Source organism: Plectropomus leopardus, chromosome 8, assembly GCF_008729295.1.
Source record: "Plectropomus leopardus isolate mb chromosome 8, YSFRI_Pleo_2.0, whole genome shotgun sequence".
Taxonomy (NCBI): domain Eukaryota; kingdom Metazoa; phylum Chordata; class Actinopteri; order Perciformes; family Serranidae; genus Plectropomus; species Plectropomus leopardus.
In genome coordinates this window covers 10,999,386-11,012,157 of record NC_056470.1, presented here as the reverse complement: position 1 = coordinate 11,012,157, position 12,772 = coordinate 10,999,386, and the positions used below count along the sequence as shown (strand labels likewise).

Below are 12,772 nucleotides of genomic sequence, written 5' to 3'. Positions count from 1 at the left end.
TTTGCATCTGTATGTAATTTGCATCTACAATCTTTAGGGATTTCCAATTTGAATGCAGCAGAACCAACTGTTTTATACAGGAAAGCAGAGTTACATTACAATATGTATAATAACAGTACACAGGTCTGTGCATTTGACAACAGAGATACAGGAAGAGATGAAGAAAAAAGCAGCAGGGAGTTTCAACTGTCCAGTATACATGTGCATTAAAAAGTCATCAGAGGTCCTCATTTCTAAAAAAAAAAAAATCATAACAGTTTCTGACTTTATCCTGGAGTACACTGCAGCATAACCATGTCATAAGAGCAGATAAAATCACCACACTCCACAAGATTTATTTATATAAATAATTTTAGCCTGCAGTAAATCTGAGCAGAAAATGTCATGTAGCCCACTGATGTTGGAGCTAAACTCTGATTTTCAAGAAGGCGAATGTTTGCGTGTTATCAGCTATTGATCGGTGACTTCCTTTTATTAATGAGGTTTAGACGAGGAAAGAGATTATCAGCAGAAAGGAGAGGAAGCTAGCAAGTTAGGACTCCAGGCAATAGGGAGGGATGGAAACAGAAAATGGGCAAAGAGAAATGGTACATCACATTAAAAGGGTTGTAACTATCTACAGTGATGGATCATTGTTAAAAGCATATATTGTATATCCATGCAGTGTGTGGGTTATTGTTGGATCTATGTGGCCTAAGGGTGGTTTTCTGTAGTGGAGCATAAGGGGATTTATGTATAGAATGACGATATCAGTATGTACATCTCTCAGAGACACACACACACAGCCGGAGAGTCTGTCATGGTTATTTTAATTCTGCAGACAAGAAAGACACAGAAACTGTAGGTGCACAGATGTGTGTAGGAGCGAGTTTGACAGTATTATATGCATCCAGATAGACAAGTATACTTAAGAGTCAGAGGCATATGTAGACATTTTTCAGGCTCAGAGAGGATGTGACGTGAGGTTGAGCTGTCAGTGTTGTTACACTGAATTTACTTTGTTTCATTTCAGAATTTAAAGGAATAAATCATTCCCCAATGACCATTTGTATATCAGTTACTCACTCTGTGATAAATTGAATTTGGAAGGAAAACTTTGTTTTTGACAAGCTGGATAAGTCATCCAAAAATGACAAAAATCCTTATGATCCTCATATGATCCTCATTTATCCAGTTGTATGCCCAGTGCTTCCCAAACACGTGCATTTTCTCTTAAACCTTATTATTAAAAACACTTCAAGAAATCAACTTGTTTTAGGATTCTTTGCTCACCATGGGGGTATGTGAGAAAAACATTTTTTCTTAACAAATTCAATGAACCAGGATTTGAGTACTTGATATATAAACGATAGTTTTGTGGGTGAGGTATTCATGTCTATTTTTTACTATTGAAAACAAGGTCGTGTTTGATGAGTAATGATTTCTTTTTCTGAAAGAATTATTTTTCTCCAGTTTTCTCCAAGCATTTGGGGTCATCTTGTAGCTGTTTGGTTTCTGAAAAGTTTTTAAATCACAATTTTCATGATGCCCATGAAAAACATGGAAAGAACTTGAAAACCAGAGGTGCTAAAATTAGTACAGGCAAGCTTAAGCTCTGAATGTGAGCATATAATACAGTGCAGGATAAAGAGATATAAGGGCTCACAGCGAGGAGGTGGGAGTTACGGTGGCAAAGAGGAGGAAGAAAAGTATAAGAGATAAGAGAAGAAGGTCAGAGATGTTAAGGCCTGAGGGATAAAAACATGGCAGCAAGAGAAACACATCAATGGCTAACATAAACATACTGTATCTGTGATATACAGTACATCTGTTTACAGATACGATGAGACAATAAACAGTGTAAGGTATGAAAAATCACCTACTTTAATACTGTGGTAATTGCAGCTGTGGTTAACAAGACAGTCACTGTAAATAAATCTGCATATTGTTAACATCCCATTCCCTATTCTATAGAAAGTAAAATTTTAAAAAAAAAGTCGATTACAAAAATCCAGGGACAAGCAACATTTGCAGAGGGTCAAACGACATTTCATGCAGTGAGAAGTGAGTAAGATATTTGATACTTGTGCACACTAACTGTTATTGTTTCAACATGAGATATTCACTTTAAAAAAACAACATCAACTTACAAAATAATGTGGAGCATTAAGTTAAAACAAGCTATGGCACATTTTAAGAGACAGTAGGTAACTGAAATGGCAACACAATTCACATTTCAAGGATCAATTTAAGATCATTACCAAAATTTATAAATAACATTTTTGGCATAAAACTCTTCATATATATTATTTTCATGCCACTTCATGCATCCCCTAATGTTATGGCACGATGCCCTAAACGCTGTTTTTGTCAATAACTTATGAACACCGGTTATATCTGGTACATGTGGTTTGATACTGAACATCTGTGATTTGTCAAGCAGGGTAACTGTGATCGAAGGGCTCTGAATAATCATATAAACAGCAATTAAGACTTGTATGCAGAATATATATTCTGTACAGATTTATTTTTTAACTAACAATAAATATACGTGTGGCATTGATAAATACAAGGTGGCTAACATACATGAAATAGGAGCTCTGACAGCTAAAAAACTTTTTTTTTAAATTTTTTTTTTTTTTTCAGGCAGTGACCAAGACACTTGTATGTTTCAAAGAGGAGATTATTAATGTAATATCTGACAATATCTGGGGGGTCTTAATACAATTTAAATATGTGTCTCGACAACTGATGGAATTTTGGCACCAAATGGGGGAAAAGTTTTTGTTAAAAGGGCATATAAATGTCACCTATGGTCGCATGAGTAGAGCAGACATGGAAATTACAAAGTAGGACTTCAACAGAAAAAAAACCCCATCTTTGCTAACTGAGACAGTGAGTATATTTACATGCACAAATAGTCTGTTTTTTCCCCGTTCTCCGAAAGAGACAATATTCCTACAAAGCTGTTTACATGACTTATTAAAAACAATGTTCCACAACTGTTCCCGCTTACATGCAGGTGTGAATACTAACTTGTCGTTTATCATGTCAAAACACAGAAAAGTGGATCGGCTGGAGCCACAGTTTTTTTTGCCTCTTTGCATCTAAATAGGATTTTCTAGAAATGGTACACCAGAGGCAGACGTGTTTGACTGTGCACATACAGCCTTCCTCTTTCATTATTTCAACCACCCTTTTGAAAAGGTTGGCGTTGCGATATTTGCACATATACAAAAAACTGTTGTTATTCAAGTCTTTCATAATGCTCAATAGTAGGTGTGTTTCTTCTTAAGACCAAAAATGCGGGCTTTAGTTTTGGGCATGCATCTCTGCCAAAGCCTTGCAAACTGTTGGTCAGTTAGTTTGTGTACAACATATCCATGACAACGCACAGAGCTGACCGTAAACAGTCAAGAGGCCATGTGTTGCACAACTGAGGAAGAAACTCTGATTGAGACACATATTCCAAATGCACTGTCTACATGCCCAAATAATGCTATTAAAACATGATTAATACCTACATATCCCACGTCTTATTCCGAAAATGCTCAATTCGAAATAAAGCCTAATTTGGAATCTCTGAACGGAATATGCTGTTTACATGACCCTCATTAAATTCATAATATTATCATATTCAGAACAGCAGTGGAATATTAGAGTGCATGTAAATGTAGTCACTGTAGATTTGGATTTTTTAGAGTGTTTTTTTTTTTATGAAAGGGTAAATTTAGATTTAGTTACAAATCCACACTGAAAGAAATACTCTGACATTTTGGGCAATATTAGCTCGTTTCTTACCACTTTCACATATGTACAGTAAATATGAGCAGCCCAAATTCACAAGCACCCTGACAACATGATGTTGTACTTCAGTTGTTTTGTTTCCTGTGTAAAACAACTGAAATGTAAAAGAAAAAATTCAGCGTTTTTAAGGGATCATGTGTCAGACTCTTCTCAACTGGGACCAATAACTTTTTAACCCTAGTCACAAAATAGTCCAACACATCATGTTTTTACACTTTGACCAAATTAAAAGACATAACATATGAATTGCTGATTGTTACCTTTGGACAGAGTCAAGCCAGCTGTTTCCCCCTGCTTCCAGTCTTTATGCTAAGCTAGCTTCAAATTTACTGTACAGACATCAAAGTGGTATCAATCTTCGTTTTTAACTCTCAGTAAAAGACAAATTAGAGGACTTCGAAAAAGTCAAACTATTTCTCGAAAAACTGCTTTAACTTCTCAGGAAAATTAATCTGCCCAGATCAAGTTTAACTCGGTGTGCAGACTTCAAAGTTTACGGACATGTACGTAGTACATGACTGATGGGTAATGACATCCTTTGAATATTTTTTCAGTTACATAATGTCCGGCTACAGTAATCACTGACAATTGGCTACTTACGGAGTATCTCATTATTAACTGTAAAAGCCACAGATGTGCCTTGCCAAAAACAGGGAAAGGTAACTGAGCGTCTTAACACATTATCATCACTAAATGAAGTCTGTGAGTGGAGCTACAATTAAACTACATAGGTGATAATGTGAGATGGTTAGGGAGGTAGGGCCAACAGTGATCACAGGATAAGTAAATTGTGTCGAGGCTATAGTTGCCTGATGGGGGGAAGGTTCAGGGTGTCCAGAGCGCTGTGGTAGAGTTCTCTCAATGCTCTCAACAGATGCAGACGACAAAACATCTGGTTGAAGAGATGAGGCAGCGGCTCCTGGGAAGAGAGAAAGACAAAAGAAAGAGGAAGTGTGGGGAGGAGAAACAGAAAAAGAAAAAAAAAAAGTTGATGTTGGCACAAAGGGAGATTTAGAGATTAAGAAAGAACAACAAATAAAAATATTAAATATGCTAATCTTGTACTGAACTGGTCAACCTTTGTTTTTGTGCAACAGTCGAAGGGCTGTACCAATTTAAAAAAAAAAGGTTTTATTTGAACCTTCTATTGAGGTTTTTGAATAAAGCTTCAATGGTCTGTTGTTACATTTTATGATGTCATCACCCTAAAAAAATTCTCAAACAATATCCTCAATTTGGAAAAAAAGGTGATTCATCAGATTAAATTAGTCTTCTCTCTTTTATTTATTTATTTTTTTAATAAATCAACTATAAGATGGCTGCTACAGCAAAAACATTACCATTTCCCATTTAGTGCATCTATTCTTTTTGGACAGAGGCAAAAACCACCTCAAGAGCAATGTACATAAAAACAGAAAGGGGGAGAGTAGGTGGAAGGTGGACTATCGCACACAAGGTTTCTGTAAGTTGTTTAAAACTTACTCAGTATGCTGCTTTGTGACCCATTGCCCAAACCCGTGATTTATTCTAGTAAGATTACCCAAACCTGCCCCAACTGTGGATTGTGTGTTGGCCCGTGCATTACCTCTACACGGCCACCACTGGAATTTAATTTCACAAAAGTATAATACTAACAATATTACTGTTGCTTAATATTTATCTGTAGTTGTGCAGAAATTCAGGGCTAAAACAGAATGAATAGATATGCAAAGGCACAAAGCAAAAAGCTGCGTAGTATTTGAATGTTGATTTAGACTGAATGTCAACAATATGAATGACGCTTTGAAATATTTGGTACAGCCCCACACAGATGTCACATTATGTCAGTGATAAAAAGTCACCAGATGGTGTAATGAACTATAACACACTAATCTCAGGAAGGGAACACACACATAAATGAGCCTATATATACACACATTCATCCATAAAAACAAACACTCACTGTCAAAGATAACCTCTCATGTGCTCATAATTAATTTTCAGTGAATGAACAAATACATTTATACATATACTCCACAGACACAAGATCTACATGAATATGAATATATACAGTAAAAACATCCTCACCCCCAGCACATGGACTCTGTTGTAGTATGAGCTGAAATCTTTACTGAGAGACACAAGGAATTTACAGATCTGAGGAACGCAGACATGTACATGAGTTAGTTAAACATCTTAACAGCCAAGTTTGACATCTTTGATAAATTAATCTCAATCCTCTGACCTGTTCAGTCTTAATACTGACTCTGGCTCCTCCCCCTTCACAGTCTAACGCTTGTCCTGATTGGTCCAGCAGCTCGGAGAACGGAATGAGGTAATTGAACAGGAGGAGCCACTCGCCCTGCCAGTCAAAACACAGAGACAGCAGAATAAGATAAACACAAAAATGGTGAAGTAAGGACTTCTCAAGTACACCGTTTATAGTCTAACATCTATTTTAATGGAAGGAAGGGAAAATAAAAACAAAGTAAATGTAAAGAAAGAAAAGAAGTGAAAAGGAACATTTGATAAAAACATTGTACCTCTTCTTTCAAAGCTGAGAAGTCTAGCTGGGAACCTTCAGGGATTTCTGGATACAGACCTGCAGACAAACAGTCAGAAAAAAAAATACATGAACAATACAATATGATTCATAAAACATCCAGTTATATAAATCTGTTGTATTCTTAAAATAAATAAAATACTCTCTTTCCTGCACTGTACACTGTACTAACCTGAAATGTATCTTGCTTTATGTCTTTTGTTACCGGTGATTATACAAGACAAGTTATCTGTATTGATTTTTAAAATGTGCTTATTGGGACACTTCTAAGTGAGAGCAATTAAATCCAGCTATACTCATCAGTGCATATCATCACTCTCCTGCTGAACTTTTATGACTCTGGCATTTGCTGTCACAGCTTCTTTTAAACTGAATTATAGATTTTCTTTTTTTTTTTATTAGGTTTGCCTTTGTCTTCCATCTTGAGGTTAAGGAAATACTGCCAGGCCACAGCGGTGGGAGTTATTTGTTGTTTGTAATGTTGTTGATCAGAGAAATGAAACATGACTCTCTTGCAGAACACAGCTCTCACCCTTCTCCACTCCTCTCTCGTAGCTGTCGAACAGAGTGTGCAGCCTGGCACAGTTATACATGACAAACACTCCTCCTCTTGGCCCTTTGGTGGACACGCCCCCTTCCCTCTGGACATCCAGTGTCACCTAAACAGAGACCCGTTAATCATTCTGACTCGACTAATTACATCAAAGAGTCATCAATTTCTGCCACAGGTTTGTCAAGTCCATCACCACCCCCTGCATGACACATTCAAGAGCAAACACACAGCTGTACCGATGACTCACAGGACTGGTGTGGACTGTTGACAGCAGCTCAAATCTGACTGTGGCAGAGGTCATGACCCTGATGATGTCATCCCACGTCTGACCTACAAGGGGATGAGGAAGATGAGACAGTATTTCACTCCAGCTGACTCGCTTTATCTATAGTTACTGGTAATTAGTATCAGTCAGATCAATTGTATACATAAGGAGCATAGAGTTAAAAAATAAGCATGCCCAACAATACACACACCTTCGACTTGATCTCCATACTTCATCTCTGAGGCCTCCTTCATCTGACCTCTTCTTAGCCTGGATGAGAGGAGGAAGAAAGAAACTATAGGAGCCTCATTTACACAGACAGCTGGGCTAAAAATATATGGTGATAACACAGTGAGGAAGAAAAGTCCCATAAACGCCCACAAGTGTTCTTTTAATTTAGTTTAATTAGAATTGCAATTCTACAGAGCAGACAAGATTCGAGTGAGAGTGTCTTTTGTGATAATAAACATCTGTCTAGTGGAGAGCTGGGCAGGGCATATGGAGGCGGAGAAGAGAAGGGAATGGGAAACTAGAATGGGAAGACAAGTGCAGACAGAGGGAGTATAGAGAAACTTAAGACAAAAAGGCAAAGCAAAGACAAGACAGGACAAGAGAAAACACAAGAGACATTAATAACCAAGAAAGTGATGTGTCTTACTGCAGATATTGTGCAGCAGTGAGGTGAGAACCAGGAGTCTTCACAGGCCCACATACCAGATGTCTCTGCAGACACAGAGAGCAGAGCAGGTAAAAATAGGAACACAATGCAATACATGATGGTGTGTGTGTTTGTGTGTGTGGGTACCTGTGTGTGTGTTGCTCCACTGGCTCTCCACAGCACTGCTATCTGCTGTTGGCGGAACTCATCTTGACAGGAAGTCACATGTAAAGCTGTTGCCATGGCTACCTATGAAAGAGGCAGCAAGGACAAATGAATTGGTGCTCTGTTTGTAATTTTTTGTGAGAAAAAAGGAAACCATCTGTGTGTGTGTGTGTGTGTGTGTGTCTGTCTGTCTGTCTTACTGTGCAGTCAGCAGTGGCTAGGTCCAGTTGTGCCAGATGGGAAACACTGTCTCTGTGTACTGAAACAGATACCACAACAATAACTGACCAGTAAATATACAGTAACAACCATCTGTTATTCCGCTAATGATTTCTCTTTAAGGTGTAAACACATGCAAAAGTTTCTTTGTGTGACATTCAGGACATTAATACAGCAGAAATATACTATTTGCTATATAAAGATATGATAAAGTAATGGTGCCTTGCCCAGAGAATGAAGTCATGCAACCTCTGTGTTTGTCATAATCTGAGCTTCTCTGTTCTTTGTTCTGTTAAGCCGATCCAGCTGTGCACGTCAGTGTATGTTTGTATTGCCTCTGCTTTGCACTGCGCTCATAGGGCGGTTACTGCATATATCAGAAGTGTAGCACGAACCAGGAACAGGAAGGAAGTTTTGTGCTCTTGGCCTGTGACCTCTTAAAAAAAGTCTTGGCCAGTTGCCTGGCAGGTCTCGGTTATCTCACCGGCCTGTAGTAGTAGTTTTGTTGTCGCTGTTTTTTTTCTTTCTTTGACTAACCAGTATTTTTTCTCTGTAAAGACATGTTGCTTTTGAGTTTTCAAATCTGCTTATAGTCTCACCTGTGCAGGTACCAAGGCTGGGGTCGTATCCCAGCAGCCCTTCCTCCTGGAACGCTCGTTTCAGGTTGATCCTGAGCGCTCCCTCGTTCTCCCCCTCCTCCACCTTCCTCCCTCCTCCTCCACTGGTCCTCCTGCCTCTCTCTGTTTCCCTCTCTTTGTACGGGGAGTTCTCCAGCGCCTCCTGGATCTTCTCCTCCCGCTCCTCATTGGTCCAGTTGGCTGGGGCTGTCGGCCAGTCTATGCCCAGAGCTCGGAGAAAGGTGACAATGTCGCTGTCTTCAGGGAGCGTGGGGCAATAGGACACTGCAAATCTGAGACAGGTAAGGAGATTGGTACTGATCATGGGAGCAATTCAAATATGCTGCTACAATTAACAATTATTTTATTATCAATTAATCCACCAATGACTTTTTTCAATGTCTTTTTTAAATAAACTGTCATTTTGTCTTTAATATACCAGGAAATATGTAAAAATGCCCTTTAAAGCTGATATCTACAAGCAGTTTATTTTGTCCAAGCAACAGAGACCTACAGATATTCAATTTAGAATAACATAAGAAAGCAAAAGCAGCAAATCCACGCATTTTACAAGCAAAAACCAGCCAATGTTTCATATTTTTCTTGATAAATGGCTTAAACAATAACAAGTTTAGGCAACTGATCCTTATTCGTTGTGATAAAGTAAAAGAAACCACAGGGAAATTTGTTATTAAGGATGATGGTAACCTGGATGTGCAAAATTTAGACATAACCATCACACTCACCCTTGTCTCCTCAACAGCGCCCCCATGTGGTCAGCCAACAGAACAGTCCTCAGCTGGCCCAGAGTCAGTGTATCAGGAGTGGGTGTGTTGGGTTTGGGGTGCAGCGCAGGGCAGTTTAGCACCACACAGCCTTGCCTCTGTCTTGAAGGCTTCAAGTACTCTGTGGCTCCATCTGCCAGGACAGCCCTGAAGGCTGCGGCTCGATCCACCCTCACCCTCAACCCCTCACCCATGACCTCCCCACCAGCCACAGGGAGAACCCCACTGCCGCGGAGGGACAGCACTCTGGACATCACTGCTGGAGGGACCTGGGCAGATGAAGAGGGCAAATACAGATTCATACATGCTTGCATGAACAAGAGAATATGTGAGTACTCTAAGTCTCAAAATCTCCTTTAAAAAGGTAACACTGTGAGATTGGCATTTTGAGATCATTTTCTACTAGTATGTCATTCAATACTTCTGAATTAGAAATACAGTAAACACCATGTTTGTTTTGTGATTTTTTTAAAGTTTTTTTTTTTTTTTTTTATGTGGCTACACAATTAATTGAAATATTATCCAAATCACAATATAGCCAGGAGCTGCAATTTTTTATCAATTTAAAATGTGTCATAACCATCATTATAAATTTAGCATTGTGATGTCACTGAGATGCCCTACGCTATTCAATTTAATTTTATTTTATTTATAAAGCCCTCTTTCAGGACGGAGAGACATGCAAAAGACATTTTTCCTGTTGAAAAAACAGATAAAAACCAGTCTATGTTGGTAGATGGCTTTGGTTGCTTTTAGCTGGTCAAAGATGGTCTTAGATGTTCCTGACCCAGTTGTTGCTGGTCTTTGATAGTTTAGTTGGGTGCCTGTCAATGCACAGATTCATCTTAATGCATATCCCATGACAGCAGACTTAACTAATATATACCCTTTGCTTTTCATACTTCCCTCTCGTGACACTGTTATGTCTCCATACTAAAGGACATTTGTTTGGTTTCAGTTTTACAGGAACTTCAACTGATGCACCAACTAGAGTGATCACCACAAGCTGTTATGACCAACTTTATTTGTGTTTTTGCATCTATTTTTGTTCTGTACAGCACCTTATATTTAACAACTTTTAGATGTGCGTGCTACTAAAACTTTATTCTATATGACAAGCTAAACCATCAAAGATTATGCTAAAAAATACATTGGTCAAACAAGCTGGTCAATCTTAACCATCTTAAGCTGTTTTTTTAAGCAGGAATGTGCACAAATCAGATTTCAGGAAGGGAACATTGTTTGGTACACACCCTAGCAAAAATGTACATGTTATCATTTTTATACATTTTTTCCATTTAAATAAAATGCAAAATTACCATTTCTATTAAAATCACAAATTGCAATATCTGCAAAAAAATATTTGCAATATCATAATTAAAGTGCAGCCTTTTTTTATGTAGTTCTTGGTAAACATGCCTGAAAGCCTTTGCACATGCATTCATGCCGCTTATCTTACAAAACTGCATATTGGTGGGAAAACATCAGATGTTGGTATCTGCTTAAAAAAACCACATCAGTGCATCTGTGCAATCATAATACATGCTTAGGATGCAAAAGTATGAGCATCCTCTGATGCATGAACACACCTATTGGTAGCTACAACGTGCCAGAGATGTGGGTTCAAAGATACATTTGTAAAAATCCATCTTAATAACGTCATATTTCAACGATAGACTAATATGAACAAGTTGTGCACGAGGCCTTGTTTCAGTTGCAGCACAGCTAGCTTCATCTCTGGCTTGCAGCTGCGCGTGTCTGTCTGACCCATCTGCACCTCATGGGTTAATAATTACTGCCGCAGGCTGTTAATGTCTGGTCGATCGTAATGGGGCAAAGTCAGCAGCCACTGATCAATCCGGAGGCGGTTAGCTATCGGTATAATTTATTTGTATTTTTGATTGTGGGTTTCATTCAGCGTGCAGCTTGTTTTTCAGGCAGGCAGTGAGACTCAGCTGAGCGTTATAAAGCAGATAGTTCCGGTCCCCAGTTCCTATTGGTCGAGTCACGTCCGAAAACGTTGAAAACATCTGCCTTTTAAATTTTGTTGCGCTAAACAAAATCACTCGCGCCACAGCCAACACCTGTCGGAGAACTATATTGTTCAGTGGAGGAATAAAATGTTAAAGAAGTTTCACGTGTTAACCAGCTGTGTTTAATCAGCGCTGTTGCTGCCGCTTCACGAGACAGTGCAGCGGTGAATCCTGCTTGATAAACGGCGTGTCGGTGTTAGCTAACGTTAACAGAAAACTATATGACATAAAACGCTGTTAAGGAAGTAACAAACCCGCTAAAATACTGGTAACCCCAACAGGTATCATTCAAACCAACCTGTCCATCCGCATACAGCGTGTTAAGCATCGTTGTCGGCGATAAGAAGTCCCTGTTACGCAGGTTTTTAGCGCTGCTCTCCTTGAACCAAAGCTTCTCCGGCTCCGGGAAGATCCTGTCGCCGTTCTCCCGGCTGGACTCGGGGACATGTTCGCGCTTCCCCCGCAGTGCGGAGCTCAGCGCCCGGACGGTCGGGGTGATCCGGAGGGGCGAGGACTCCTCGATGTTCTCCATGACCACCACAACACAAACAGGTGAGCTTGCTACCAGGCTATCAACACACCCACACCCTGCTCATATCCTCCGGTCAAACACTGTCTCACTGATCGGTGCTAAAGCTAAGCTTCAACACTGCCGAAATACATGCCAGTTTCCAGCCGTGCGGTTGATCACTGATCGATGTCAGATATTGGCTGTAGAGGAGGACTGCATTGGCTGTTTTTTTTCTCTGCGGAACTAGAGAAGTGCAATCCGTGTTTCTTCCGAGGTGAATTTCCGTGTTGGACCAGTAGACTGTGCCTAATAGCGACATCAAGTTTATGACAGAGTAACTGCAGTCTTAACTGCACTGTAAAGCCAAAAGTATGAGGACATAGACGTGTCTCTAAGGGGCTGTGCTTGATTTATCAGAGAAGGAGGCTGGCTGAGGTGTGACTGACAGTTTTGTTTATATTATAGTCCTCCCTGGATTTCCAAATATTTTTTCTTGACCCTTCCCAAGTGACTGGGGGGGAAATGCATAACCCTCCCTCCAACATCAATAACCGTATTTCACAGTTTCTGACCATGATAAATTGTGTGATTTTGGTGACTTAAAAAAAAGCATGCCTTTCCAACTAAGTTGCAGGTTT

The 12,772-nt window shown here is 39.4% G+C and overlaps 1 protein-coding gene across 1 annotated transcript; it reads right to left on the bottom strand.

Moving 5' to 3' along the window:
* Window positions 1–790: 790 nt before the first annotated feature.
* Window positions 791–12,470, bottom strand: dalrd3 (DALR anticodon binding domain containing 3). Its single transcript, XM_042492103.1, has 13 exons — window positions 11,922–12,470; window positions 9,552–9,859; window positions 8,788–9,098; window positions 8,170–8,228; window positions 7,952–8,053; window positions 7,805–7,869; window positions 7,358–7,416; window positions 7,129–7,211; window positions 6,861–6,987; window positions 6,309–6,367; window positions 6,011–6,127; window positions 5,854–5,922; window positions 791–4,705 (listed from the first exon to the last, which is right to left on the bottom strand). The coding sequence occupies exons 1-13, from the start codon at window positions 12,153–12,155 to the stop codon at window positions 4,586–4,588; spliced, it is 1,713 nt and encodes a 570-aa protein (XP_042348037.1). The 5' UTR covers window positions 12,156–12,470; the 3' UTR covers window positions 791–4,585.
* Between the last annotated feature and the right edge of the window lie 302 nt (window positions 12,471–12,772).

Coding starts and splice junctions, on each gene's coding strand:
- dalrd3 (XM_042492103.1), bottom strand. CDS start 12,155: ATGGAGAACATCGAGGAGTCCTCGCCCCTCCGGATCACCCCGACCGTC. Junction 9,099..9,551: donor GCGCTGTTGAGGAGACAAGG/GTGAGTGTGATG, acceptor TACCTGTCTCAG/ATTTGCAGTGTCCTATTGCC. Junction 7,417..7,804: donor ACTGCTGCACAATATCTGCA/GTAAGACACATC, acceptor CCTCTCATCCAG/GCTAAGAAGAGGTCAGATGA.